At 40.1% G+C, this 14,113-nt stretch overlaps 1 protein-coding gene across 3 annotated transcripts in view; it reads left to right on the forward strand.

Annotated features, from left to right (window-relative positions):
• Nucleotides 1-14,113, forward strand: part of Syne2 (spectrin repeat containing nuclear envelope protein 2) — a 197,788-nt gene that overhangs the window by 67,869 nt on the left and 115,806 nt on the right. For all 3 annotated transcript variants that reach the window (XM_048361958.1, XM_048361959.1, XM_048361960.1), the window contains exons 36-41: nucleotides 1,020-1,142; nucleotides 2,966-3,148; nucleotides 6,512-6,643; nucleotides 7,546-7,743; nucleotides 8,308-8,382; nucleotides 10,329-10,439. In XM_048361958.1, the coding sequence (XP_048217915.1) occupies nucleotides 1,020-1,142; nucleotides 2,966-3,148; nucleotides 6,512-6,643; nucleotides 7,546-7,743; nucleotides 8,308-8,382; nucleotides 10,329-10,439 (822 nt within the window). The remainder of the gene's footprint in view (nucleotides 1-1,019; nucleotides 1,143-2,965; nucleotides 3,149-6,511; nucleotides 6,644-7,545; nucleotides 7,744-8,307; nucleotides 8,383-10,328; nucleotides 10,440-14,113) is intronic.

Raw genomic sequence — 14,113 nt, forward strand, 5'->3', positions numbered from 1 at the left:
TAAGAGTCTCTTGGATTTTTCTTTTTGAACTGGCTTCCAACTGCCATCCTCAGATCTCACTCAGCCTTGTGAATAGCTAGATTACAGGTGTAAGCCATGGGCACCAGGTTTTTTACAGCAGTACTTGTTTATACTTAATTGCAGCAGTGTCACTTTATGGTTCTGGGCCAGGGTGTGGACATCAAGGAACTTGGATAGGAGAAACAACTACTTAACTCATGATCTGTGGTTTGAATAAATTTAAGAAGGTCATAAAGCAATTTGAAGGCATTTTGCTTGAGTAGTTTGGGGGGGGGGGGGATGATAAGAAATTCTGATGGTTTTCCAGCTCCTTGTGTGTTGGTTTCTCAAGGGTGACTTTCTCATTTTACTTACAATGATGGGAATTTTTTTAAGTGTCAGAACACTTGTAGTCAAGTATTTAAGCACATTCCAGGGATAAATCTAATGACTTTGTAGATAGTTGAGTTTATTTAAAAAAATAAAAAAGATTGGCTTGGATGCATACTACTTTTGCTCTCATGAGTAATTGAAAATTGCTTCCAAGATTATCTTTCATAACAGTGTGTAATATCATGTGCTAGTAAGAGAACATATTTCTTAAAGCCATATACTGTGTAGCACTTATTTTTTTAAATGAAGTATATGTAGCAAGCATTCTTTGACTAAATATGAGAATAAAGTCAGCAGAAATAATTATAGGGGGGTGGGTTTGTTTTGTGTGCTGGACCTTGAACTCATTTCCTGGGCTCTGTCTTTTACTTTTTTTCACTCACATCCAGTATACTACCACTTAAGCCACATCTTCACTTCTGGCCTTTTGGTGGTTAATTGGAGACAAGAGTCTCACAGACTCCTGCCCAGACCTGGCTTCTAATCTTGATCCTCAGATCTCAACTTCTTGAGTAGCTAGGATTACAGGTGTGAGCCACCAGCACCTGAGTAATAGTTTTGTGAATAATAGATCACTAGTGCACAACGTGTATTGTATATATGTGTTCTTATTTTTGAAATTCTAGGATGTGGTTGCAATTGAATCTGAAGTAAAATCAATGGAGAAGAAAGTTTCCAAGATCAAAGCTATCCTGTTATCAAAAGAAATATTTGACTTTCCACCTGAAGAACATCTTAAACATGGAGAGGTAAGCAGTCACCATCTTAAAATTATTTTCTCACTAGATGCTGGTAGCTCATGCTTGTAATCCTCACTATGCAGGAGGCTGAGACCTGAGGATCATGACTTGAAGCCAGCTTGGGCAGGAAAATTCATGAGACTCCATCTCTAATTAACTACAAAAAAAAAAAAAACAAAAAAAAACACAAAAAGAGCCAGAAGTAGAGCTGTGGCTCAAGAGGTAGAGCACTAGCCTTGAATACACAATCTCAGGGACAGTACCCAGGCCTGGAGTTCAAACCCCAGGCGCGCGCACATACACACACACACATTTTTTTCTTCTCATAGTACTTACTATGTCTATTTTTAAAATTCATAATCATAGGATGCAATGCAAAGTACCAGTCTTGCTAGATAGAGTAATTACAAAATAAGATTGGGAAATAGATGCCAGTGTCATATTAATAATATTTTAAATCATACTTATAGGATTACCTCTGTAAAGATAATTTTCCTGATGATCCTGATGCTTTTAAGTTCTGTAGCTAAGTCAGGCTGCAGGAAGTTTCTGCTCCTGGTGACTGGGCCTACTGGCGATGTGTCTGAGGGCATTTGTTCCATGAACCCTTTGATACCTGTGCCGTCAGTATTGAAATGATTACCCCAGTTGCAGTGTAAATGGAACCTCACAAAGACTCTAATTTATAGCAAACATGCTTCCATTCCATCTCAGCCTAGTGATTGAGAACATGTCCTGGGTTCTAATCTTGCCTCAGCCTCTTGCCGCCTAACCTTACTGGGTTGTTCTAATTCCTGGGAACCCGACTTCCTTCCCTGGGAAATGGAAGTTAGGATAGTTCCCTCTTACAAGGGTGCTGAAGATGAAATGAAATAATTTAGAGGGAGTGTTCAGGAAAGTGAATATTCTCTTAGAATTTATTGTTATGGATTTACTAAAGCAAGATATAATTAGATTTTGGAACTCAGAACTTGTCTGTGTTTAGTTCAGAAAGCCTTGTTTGTTTTGTTTTTGGTAGTACTGGAATTTGAACACATTTATAGTCCTCCTGCCTCAGGGCTTTGTGACTGCTAGGCAGGTGCTCTACTGCTTGAGCCATTCTGCTTTTTTGCCCAAGCCAAGCCGGATCTCAGTCCTCTTATTTATACTTCCTGCTGTAGCTGAGATGAGAGAGGCATGTACTACCTACCTCACCCAGACTTTTCTGTTGAGATGAGGGTCTTATGAACTATTTTTTTCCTGTCTGGCCTGGAAGCAATCACCATCCTCCTATTATCAGTCTTTGAGTAGCTAGGATGACAAATTGGCACTCAGCTCAGCAGGCCTTTTTTGAGTCTTGGCTGTGTAGAAGCCCTCTGCTAGGTACAGTTGCTTTGAAAGATGCCTAGTAACAGTACACATAGCCAAACCTTGCTGTCAAGAAAGGGGAGGAGGAGAAGGAAGAGGAAAAGGGTCATCCAGAGGCACAAATTAGGATTCATCCATTACTCTTGCTTGGACCAACCTTCTTTCCTGAGACCCTTACCTACTATATCCCAAGTGATAAAACAGGTCTGTTCAATATGAGTTAAGGAAATGTCTTAAAAATGGAAACTGTATCCAGGGGATGTGGCTCAAGTGGCAGAACACCAGCTTAGAAAGCCTGAACAAAGCCCTGAACTCAAACTCTAGTACCTGCCCCCAGCCCAAACTGAAGACTCAACTGTAGAATATATTAATTTTGAATAATTAAATTTAGCAGTGACCTTTTCTTTTCTTTTTTTTTTTTTTTTAAAAAAGTGACCTTTTCCTTTTCTTTCATTTCTGTGTCCTTCTTCTCTTCTGACATAAAGGTCATTCTGGAAAACATCTGTCCCATGAAGAAAACCATTGATGAGATAGTGTCTTACCGCCTGGAACTCACACTACTGCATTCCGGAACAAAGCCTCTGCCCGTGTTTCAGAGGACAGATCAGCTGCTACAGGATGTGAAGCTGTTAGAAAATGTCACTCAGGAGCAAAATGAGTTACTGAAGGTAAGCAGTTTGTGATGGCAGCCAAAAAAATGAATTGGTCTTGTTTGCATTTTTAAATGAAAGTAATTATTATTCTGGAGATAGCATTTGATATAAGAGGTTTTTTTGGTGCTGGCTCTGGGGCCTAAACTCAGGGCTTTGGAACTATCCTTGAACTCTTGTACTCAAGGCTAGCACTGTTCTACTTTGAGCCACAGCTCCACTTGTAGCTCTTTCTTGGGTAGCTAATTGGAAGTAAGTCTCGTAGAGTTTCTTCCCTGGCTGGCTTCAAATCCTGATCCTCAGAGCTCATCCTCCTGAGTAGCTGGGATTACAAGCGTGAGCCACCAGTGCCTGACACATATATCATTTTTTCAGTTAGATAGTGATAAGATTATCTCTAATTAGTAAACTAGAGCTTAGGAAACTAGGCTTTATAAACATGTTTAAGATTCATGGATATATGGAGGTTATCTGTAATGCCAGCACTCAGGAATCTGAGGCAGGAAGACTATAAATCTGACATCAATTTTGGCTATTGAGACCCTGTATCAAAAATATAAACAGCTTAGTAAATAAAAGATCTATGAACTGTGGGAAGAGATACATTCCTGATGAAGATATTTTCAGTCTTTGGATCTATAAGGCTCTTTTTTTTTTTGGGCCAGTCCTGGGCCTTGAACTCAGGGCCTGAGCACTGTCCCTGGCTTCCTTTTGCTTAAGGCTAACACTCTGTCACTTGAACCACAGTGCTACTTCTGGCCTTTTCTATATATGTGGTGCTGAGGAATCAAACCTAGGGCTTCATGTATACAAGGCAAGCACTCTTGCCACTAGGCCATGTTCCCAGCCCCTCAGTCTTTGGATCTATAGATCATTATTTAGATTTATAAATCTATAGAACCAGTGGTTCTATAGATTATTATTACATAATCACATAATAACTGTGTCCATTCTATTCATTTCTTGTTGACTGGCTTTTTTTTTCCCCTTCTTCTTTTTCTGGAGGAAGAGAATGACTAGGGTTTGAACTCAGGGCCTTTGCCTTCCAGGCAGGTGCTCTACCACTTGAGCCATGCCCTAAACCTGACTAGTTCATTTATTCTCCAATATTGTGTTGTAAGTAGAGTAAGCACTTTATTGTCTTTGTGGCGACTAACTAGTATACAGGGTCAAATGTCTTATGCAAACACCTCTCAGTTACTGGTTTTATATACTGCTCAAATAATGTCCATTTATATGTATATATAGGTCAAGGATTTGAGTTTCTGAGCCCCTAACATTTCCCTGAATTGATGGTCTCTTCTTTCTAACTGACATCTTTCTGCCTCTCTCCAGATAATGTACTTTCTCATACATTTGTTAACTCACTAGTCTCATTCCTTAGAAATTATCTCTTTAGTTTACATTCAAAAGCCACTCCCCCTAGAGCAGAAGATTGCTGAAAGAGCCTGAATTCTACATATGGTTACGCTCTTGGTAGACATCCTGTGTCCTGCCTGGGAAAACGGCTGTGATTTACTTAGATATTATTCTCATATAGGTTACCACTTGACCACATTATCCCCCATAGTAATGCCGGAAGGAGGATATTATACTGTACTCCTTTGCTTTAAATCTCTTCCTCCTCTCTGCATATGTTTTAGACAATAGCTTGTTATGTAGCAAAAGTCAGCCTGAATCATACTATGTAGCTTATGTTGGCCTCAAACTCTGAATCCTCCTGCCTCTGCCTCCTGCGTGCTGGGATTATAGCTGTGTGCTAACAGGATTCACATCCTGCTTTGAGTCTTAACTCAGAAACTCTCCCTTTGTGGCTGGGTACTGATCACCTGATGCCGTTTCTTAACACAGGGAGAAAAAAGACCTAGCAGTCAATGTACTAGTCATTTATATTTTATTTTTTCTTCCAGGGACTTGAACTCTGGGCTTGGGCACTGTCCTTGAGCTTTTGTGCTCAAGGCTAGTGCTCTACCACTTGAGCCACAGCTCTACTTCTAGCTTTTTGTGGTTAATTGGAGATAAAAGTCTCATGGATTTTTCTTGTCTGGGTGACTTTGAACCTTGTTCCTCAGATCTCAGCCTCCTGAGGAGCTAGGATTACAGGTGTGAACCACCAGCACCCAGCTTCAATGTATTATTTTTGTAATAATTTGTCAAGAAAGGAACGGGGCTGGGGATATGGCCTAGTGGCTAGAGTGCTTGCCTCGTATACATGAGGCCCTAGGTTCGATTTCCCAGCACCACATATACAGAAAATGGCCAGAAGTGGCGCTGTGGCTCAAGTGGCAGAGTGCTAGCCTTGAGCAAGAAGAAGCCAGGGACAGTGCTCAGGCCCTGAGTCCAAGCCCCAGGACTGGCCAAAAAGAAAGGAAAAGTACCAACTTAAATATATTATTTTTCATCTTTTTGTGCTCTATTGGTCTCTTAGTCTGGAAAAGAAAATGCCAGTTCTAAATATGCCTTGAAGTGGTTTCTTTACAAGATAAAAGAGGGTGATAAAAGCATTATATTTCTTTCCAATTTAGATATTAAAGTGGGTTAGTAAAAGTTTCCATCTTGTTGTGTGGGTGGAAGTCAGAGGCCCCTCCTGTGTTTCAAAGCTACTTACGTCAGCGGTAATGAAAGTCAGGAAGAACACAGGACATTTCCTTCAATTTCTCCGTTAACTGTTCCAAGGGCCTACTTTGTCAGAAATAAGACAGATGACTTTGGTGGGAGGGAGAGAAGGTAGTTCATTGTGGAGAGTGAGGAAACAGGTGTGTGCTATGACCATAGTTACTGATTCCTAGCCTGCAGCGAAAATTGTAGTTAAATATTAGAGGAAATACAAGGAAGAATTATACAGTGTCCAGAAACTCTGTAGTTACAAAAGGCATTTTGCTTCATTACAAAGTATACCAGCAAAGTACCCAGGCTTGCTATGGAAGCCCATCGCTTTATCTTTCATCCCACTTTGATTGTATCATTTAGTCATCCAGCAAGCCTGAATCCATGCTCTGTGAAAGAATTCACATGGCTTATGTTTTAAAATGGTATTATGTGACACACCAGTAATTTCATAGATCTTAGAAAGTTTATGTTTATAAGCTCCAAAAAGCTTTCCAGAACATATCTACTTGGTTGGAAATATATAAAGATATCTCTGAGTAGACTTATATTTAGAATATAGTATAAATAACATTTAGAATGTGCCTCTAATGTATTTAGAATACAAATACAGAATAGAAAAACATTGTGTCTTTTCTGTTGAAATATGTTGTAGGTGGTATTTTCTGTATTTGAAATTTGTGACAGGTATTAGATAATGAGAACTTCCATTAACCTGTTTGGTTTTTTTTTATTATTATGACTGATTCTTCTTTGGGGGGTGTTATTTTATAGGTGGTCATAAGACAGACTAATGAATGTGATGAGGAAATAGAGAATTTGAGAAAAATCATAAATAATTATTCAGCTGAATTCTCCCCTGAATATATGTCACCAGACCAAGCCACCGACCTGCCAGCAGTGCAGGTAAGTGTCTGTCAGTCATCTGTTCATCAGTTCATTCAATAAGCGCCTATTTTACCCTCGGTGTCTCCAAGCCTGGGCAATATTACAGTGTTATGTTTGACTTCTATTTTCCTATTGAAGCTGTTCTCTGTGTGTATTTACTTTCTGTTTATTTTTCAAATAATTAGTGATTTGTGGCAGGCACTTGGGACTCACATCTTTAATCCTAGCTGCTCAGGAGGCGGAGATCTGAAGATAGAGTTTAGTGCCAGCCCAGGCAGAAAAGGCCATGAGACTCATCTCAAATGAATCAGCAAAACGCCAGAAGTGGAGTTGTACCTTTAGTGATAGAGCACTAGTCTTGAGCAAAAAAGACAAATGAGAATTCAAGGCCCTGTGTCCAAGCCCCTGTACTCCTCAAACATACACAATACTCAAGATACTTATATGTAGTTTTTGTGTACATTAAAACATTTGAGGACCGCAAAGAGTCTTTGTTTGCCTATCTACAGCTACAGGAGATAAAACTCAGAGATGTTTAGTTTTTTAATACTTATTTTTATTAAATAGTTGTACAAAGGGGCTTCTGTTCTAGAAGAGAGAGTTGGATGTCTGGGGGTAGTCACTCAGCTCACAACCAGGACAGTCACCTAACTACTTTTCCTCAACCATTTGTGCAGCAGCATTGCCTTAGCAAACATCCAAGTTTGTCCCCAGAATATTGAAAGTATGTGTGTTTATCAAGGACATTCTTATATGTTGCTCCACCCCACAAGACCTAAAGATTTCTGACTTGCAAGGTATGCAGAAGGGCTCAAGCATCATAGAGCTTTGGTACTATACCTGGTACCAGAGGAAGCTGGCTCCTCGAGCATCCAACTACCCCAGACTCCCCAAAACAATGAGAACCATTTTCTGCACAGGGAGAAATCGGAGGTATAGAGAAACAGATTCAGAGCTTAAACCGGAAAAAAGAGGAGCTTCTGGAAGACCTAAAGATTGCGGTACTCAACCTTCATCAGCATTTGAAGCAAGAAGAGCCAGAAGCAGAAGAAGAGATGCTGTCACCCCGCAGCCCTGAGGAGGGCGGAGTGGCTGAAAGGGATGCTTGTGAGTGGAAGGTAGGTGTCGGTGTGGCTGCAGGTTAATGCTGGGCCCACACGAATTATTTCTCACCTGGATGATCTGTGGCATCTATGACCCATAGTGAAGGAATTTTATGAAGTGGAAATCTCTGCTTGTGTTTGTTTACTAGTGAATAGAAATCCTCAGGGCATATCTGCCCTGGATTCAACCCAGAATTCTTACGCCTCAGTTACTTAAGGCCGTGCTTAGGAAATTCCACAGGCAAGTAGGCGGGAGCTACCTTTGAAGTATCTGTCTACCAAGTGGTCAAATCCCGGCAGAAGGAAAAATGGTCTAGCAGCTCTCTGAGCCCAATTGGCAGTTGTTTGGTGAGGGGCTCTAGGGGGGTGATGCAAATGATAGGGCCCCAAATACCCTCACAACAAGGGTATTTGGCTGGGGGAGCTGAAAGGTGCAGAGCCCAGAGGCTGTGTGTGGGAGGGCATCTTGGATAAAGGGCAGTGAAAAATGAGGTGCATAAAAACCACAGCCAGGCTAGGACGGTGCCACTGCCCGCACTGGACTGCAGCCTAACCACTTGATGTCCTTGTGCCTTTCAGGTGGAAAGGAGAGGCTCCATGTCTGTCTTGCCAGCCGTCCAGGAGGAGGTGGAAGAAAGCTCTGTGAAGAGTGAAGTAAGGAAAATGATTTTCACATTCAGGGTAGCCACACCAGATTTCTTCAGAGGTCGAAGAAAGGATCTTAAAATAAGTAGATGCTGCAGGACTTTAAAATTAATATTGATTATTTTAAATGTTGGCATTTTTAAAATATGACTGAATGCTTTCAAGTGTAGCTTAAATGAATCTCTAACTCCTTCGACACATGAGAGTAGGGCAAATGCAACTGTATTTCTTGGCATAAGGGGACAGGGCAAGGTCCTTTGTTATGTCCTGACTTCCGGGTGTTTGCTCTGAAGCTTTGCAAAGCGATTGTTTGCTTGGCACTTCTACAGGTTCCCTATGGGAATCACTTCTTTGGTCTAAGACAGTTTTGTGGAGGATGTGAGCTGTGTTAGCAACTGCAACTGGGTGAAGAGGACATTTACAGTTGGTTTTCTTGATATCAGAGTGCATTTTATACTTTAAAAATTGAAGTTATAATGTGGCTCAAACTAAAAGGAAAAAAAATTGCAGCAACTTACAAGTTTTCTGAATGACATAGAACCACTAGGCATTTTTCTGATCATATTATAGATTCTTTTGTAGCACAGCCTGTCTGTTTTACAGACAGGCATTCTGCTCCTTCGTGGCAGAGAGAACTGTGAGAAAGGAGAAACTAAAATAAAATAAAAAGAGGACACCAGAATTAGTTTAATTTCAGACATGTGTTTCTAGGGTGATATATGTTTTAGTATGTGTTTGTCTTGATGACAACAACAGAAATACATGTTCTTTAGCGTTTTTTATTATTTGTTTGTTTGTTTGTTTGTTTATTGCCAGTCCTAGGCCTTGGACTCAGGGCCTAAGCACTGTCTCTGGCTTCCTTTTGCTCAAGGCTAGCATTCTACCTCTTGAGCCACAGTGCCACTTCCAGCTTTTTCTGTTTATGTGGTACTGAGGAATCAAACCCCAGGCTTCATGCATGCAAAGCAAGCACTCTACCGCTAAGCCATATTCCCAGCCCAGGGTTTTTTAATTGATGAGTAAAATGATAAATATGGTATATATCATGAGGTTTTGATATATGTACACATTGTAGAATGCCTAAGTTGATGAACACACCCAGTACCTTGTCTACTTACCCTTTAAACCTGTTAAAAGTTTTCTAATTTACAATGTATTATTACTGTTACCATGATGTACTATTGATCTCTTGGCCTTATTCCTTCCATCAAACTCTGATGGGGAACCTTTGGCCATTGGCCTCCGCCTCTCCATCCTCTGGCCCCTCTCCCACATCCCCCCACCCTGCCTTTCTGCTCTCTGCTTCTAGTATTTCACTTTTTTGCATTCCACATACAAACACAATTGTGCAGTGTTTATCTTTCTAGTCTATTTCTTTCACTTCACACAATGCCGTCCAGTAGAGGGATTACTGTATCGTATGGGGCTTCTACTTTATTTTATTTAAAGGAACTTCTAGATGATGACTGTATTCACTTACAACCCCCCAACATCATTCAAAGTTTCCCTTTCTCCACATCCTCACTGTCACTTTCATTCCATGGAACTATACCCTGCTTCTAATTGTGGTTATGGCATCAAATTACATTTCTCTGTGATTCTGAGCAATTTTTCTTGCATGCACCAGACTGTGATTTTAGTAAGCTAATATTAACCAAAAGTAGACTAAATACTTATTCTGTTTTAGATCTTTATATGACTTGAGAGCTAATCTCTCTCCATATATATATATAAATAAAACTTTCTCCATATATATGTATGTATATATAAATATATGTGTATATATAAATATATGTACTCACCTCACTGTTGGAAAGGTGATTTAATTAGCAAAAGAAATAAGGGAGTATGAGACTAGAGGTATAATTAAAGACCAAGGTTCCACGGTACAGTGAGTCTTGGGCAAGGCAGTAGGAAATCCCTATCTTTTGCTGACCAGTTGATCACTACCCTAGAATGGACATAAAAATGCAGAGCCGTCTTCTGCCTCTCTGTCTCTGCTCTGGATGCAAGACAAGGATCCGGAGGAAGACGGAGCATCCTCATCCTCTGCCACCGTCATCCAGGTAACTCTGGGTTGTCACTTGATGGGGGCTCTTTATTACTCAGATTTGCTTCCCTTTTCCCTTATTCCTTGGTTTTTCAGTCAGCACTGCCAAACTTTTAAAATACCAAACTGTGGCCCAGATGAAGAATAAAAATAAGGGCTCATAAGTGAAAGAGAAGAAATTCTTGTTTGAAAGGATACTTGAGATTAAAAATACTTAGGCTGAATTTTTTTTCTTCATGCATTTTTGCTGTTATTATAAAGGTGATGTGTAGAGGGGTTACATATATGTGTGTGTATGTGTGTATATATATATATGTTATATGTGTATATATACAGATAAAGAGTACATTTCTTTGTCAGAGGTTTTGGTTTTTTTCCTGCTTCTATTAAGATGATCATGAGGATAAACCAGCCTTGAATCTAAGGATTGAAACTTACTTGATCATAATGTATGGTTTTTTTGATTACTTGTTGAGTTCTGTTGGCTGGTATTTTATTGAAGAACTTTGTGTCTGTGTTCATTAGAGAGATTGGTTTATAGTTGTCTTCTCATGGGATTCCTACCTGGTTTTGAGGTGAGAATAATGCTAGCTTCATAAATGAGTTTGGAATTTATTTCCTTCCTTCCTTCCTTCCTTCCTTCCTTCCTTCCTTTCTTCCTCCCTTCATTCCTTCCTTTCTTCCTTCCTTCCTTCCTTTTTTTCTGTTGTTTATGGGGGTTGAACTCAGGGTCTGGGCACTGTCCATGAACTCTTCTGCTTAAAGCTAGCACTCTACCACTTTGAGCCACAGCACCACTTCCAGTTTTCTGGTAGTTATTTGGAGTTAAGAGTATCACCAACTTTCCTTCCTGGGCTGGCTTTGAACCAGGATCCTCAGATCTCAGCCTCCTGAGTCGTTAGGATTACAGGCATGAGCCACCAGCACCTGGCTTGATCCTTCTTTTTCTATTTCACAAAAAAGTTTGAGGAGTAAGGGTGTTAATTAAATTTTAAAAGTTTTATAGAATTCAGTTGTGAATCCATCAAGACCTGGGCTTTTCCTTGTTGGAAGACTGCTGATGACTTCCTCAATCTCATTGTGTGTCATGGATCTATTTAAATTGTTTTATATCTTCTTGTTTCAGCTTAGGCAGTTTGTGTGTCCTAGGAACTTATCCATTTCTACTAGATTTTTCCATCTTGTTTGAGTGTAGGTTTTGAAAGTAGTTCTTCATAATCTTTAGAATTTCTTGCGTGTTTATTGTAAAATTTCCTTTGGCATCTCTGATTTTGTTGATCTGTGTCTCTTCATTTCTTTGTCTATTTAGCCAATCGTCTATCAATTTCATTGATTCTTTCCCCCCACAAAGAATCAGCTTTTATCATTGAATTTTATGTACATTTTTTTCATTCTGTTTTATTGATAGCTGTCCTGATCTTTACTATCTCTCTCTATCTAGTAGTTGGGAGTTTGGTTTGTTCCTGTTTTTCTAGCAACTTTAGTTGCATCATGAGGTTATTTACTTGTGCTATTTCTGTTTTCTTGTGTGGTTAGAGCTATGAACTTTCCTGTCAGTACTGCTTGTGCAGTATCCCAGAGGTTCTGGTATTTTTTTAAACTAAATTTTATTGACAAGGTGATATACAGAGGGGGTACAGTTACATAATAAGGTAGTGAGTACATTTCTTTCTTTTTTTTTTTTTTTGTGCCAGTCCTGGGGCTTGGACTCAGGGCCTGAGCACTGTCCCTGGCTTGTTTTTATTTTCATTTTTACTCAAGGCTAGCACTCTACCTCTTGAGCCACAGCACCACTTCTGGCTTTTTCCATTTATGTGGTGCTGAGGAATCAAACCCAGTGCTTCATGCATGCCAGGTAAACACTCTATCTCTAGGCCATATTCCCAGCCCCCAAATATTCGTTTTGGTTGGTCATGGGGCTTGAACTCTGGGCCTGGGCACTTTCCTGGAGCTCTTCAGCTCAAGGCTACAGCTCTACGGCTCTACCACTTGAGCCACAGCACCACTTCCTTCTTGTCTTTATTTGTTACAGCCTCCCTCATTTTTTCCCTTCCGTAGTTTAGAAGATAAGCATATATACAATGTCCAGTGTCTTGTATGTTGTTTTCATTTTCATTGAATTGTCAGAAATTTCTGATGTCCTCTTCTTATTTTTTCAGTTACCCAACCCACATGTTGTTCAGTCTCCATGTGTTCGAGTGTTTTCTGCTATTTTGTTGTTGAGAGCTAGTTTAATTCCATTGTGATCAGATCAGATACAAGAAGTTATCTCGATTCCAGTTAGGAGAACGCGACTTTGTTCTCTGAACAAGCCTTCGTGCTTTTTGTCATGTTATGCAGTGAACTCTTTTTTGGTTTTTTTTTTGTTTGTTTTTTTTGTTTTTTTGCCAGTCCTGGGGCCTGGACTCAGGGCCTGAGCACTGCCCCTGGCTTCTTTTTGCACAAGGCTAGCACTCTGCCACTTGAGCCACAGCACCACTTCTGGCCATTTTCTGTATATGTGGTGCTGGGGAATTGAACCCAGGGCCTCATGTATACGAGGCAAGCACTCTTGCCACTAGGCCATATCCCCAGCCCTTTTATTTATTTATTTATTTGCCAGTCCTGGGGCTTGGACTCAGGGCCTGAACACTGTCCCTGGCTTCTTTTGCTCAAGGCTAGCACTCTGCCACTTGAGCCACAGCGCCACTTCTAGCTATTTTCTGTATATGTGGTGCTGGGGAATTGAACCCCGGGCTTCATGTATAGGAGGCAAGCACTCTTGCCACAGTGAACTCTTTTTAAGGTCTGCTCAGTGATTCTTTTTCCAGCTCCGTGTTTCTCTAAGGAATTATTTCGCACACGGACCATTCTTAGCAGTTTTCCTCAGTGATGGAATATCATGAATGTGAGTCATTATGTAGCTGTCGTACATTGCGCAAATAAACTTACAGATCTGAAAAAAAAAAGTTATCTCCATCCTTTAGTATTTGTGTAGGCTTGTTTTGGAGAATGTTCCATGGGCTACTAGAAGCATGTGAAGAGTATATTTCTTTTTTAACATTACCACCTCTTCCCTCATTTTTTCCCAGTTTTTCTGTCCTGTCCCCACCCATAAATTGCATAATTCATTTCATCATAGTGTCTATTGAGTACCCCTGCTTGATAAATTAATTATACAGGTGTAGGCATTCATATATAGTGAGATAAAAGGAAGATGTTCTTAGGAGAGGAACACAAAGGTGCAAGACCTATGTACCTCTCTGATCACATAAAATAATATTTATCAAAATGAACTCCAAGAAATGGAAATGAGGTTTGTTTTTTTTTTCTCTGTTGCTGTTTTGTTTTCTTTTTCTTTTGTCTTTGTTCATCTATCTATCTTTGGGAAGGTAATTGGGGGGGGGGTGTTACAGAAATGGTGGGATAAAGACAATGTCTTTTAGTCATTAACAAATAAAGATTGTAGTTGGGCACTAGCCTATAATCCTAGCTACTCAGGAGCTTTTTTGTTCAAAGCTGGAGTCTGAGGAATGAGGTTCAAAGTTATCCTGGGCAGAAAAATCCATGAGACTTATCTTCAATTAACCACCTAAAAGCCATAAGGCATGCTGTGACTCAAGTAGTAGAGCACTAGCCTTAAGCAAAGAAGCTAAGAAATGAGAAGAGACCCCAAGTTCAAGCCCTAGAAGTGGTACAGAAAAAAGCACC

Source organism: Perognathus longimembris, chromosome 14, assembly GCF_023159225.1.
Source record: "Perognathus longimembris pacificus isolate PPM17 chromosome 14, ASM2315922v1, whole genome shotgun sequence".
NCBI classification, from domain to species: Eukaryota; Metazoa; Chordata; class Mammalia; order Rodentia; family Heteromyidae; genus Perognathus; species Perognathus longimembris.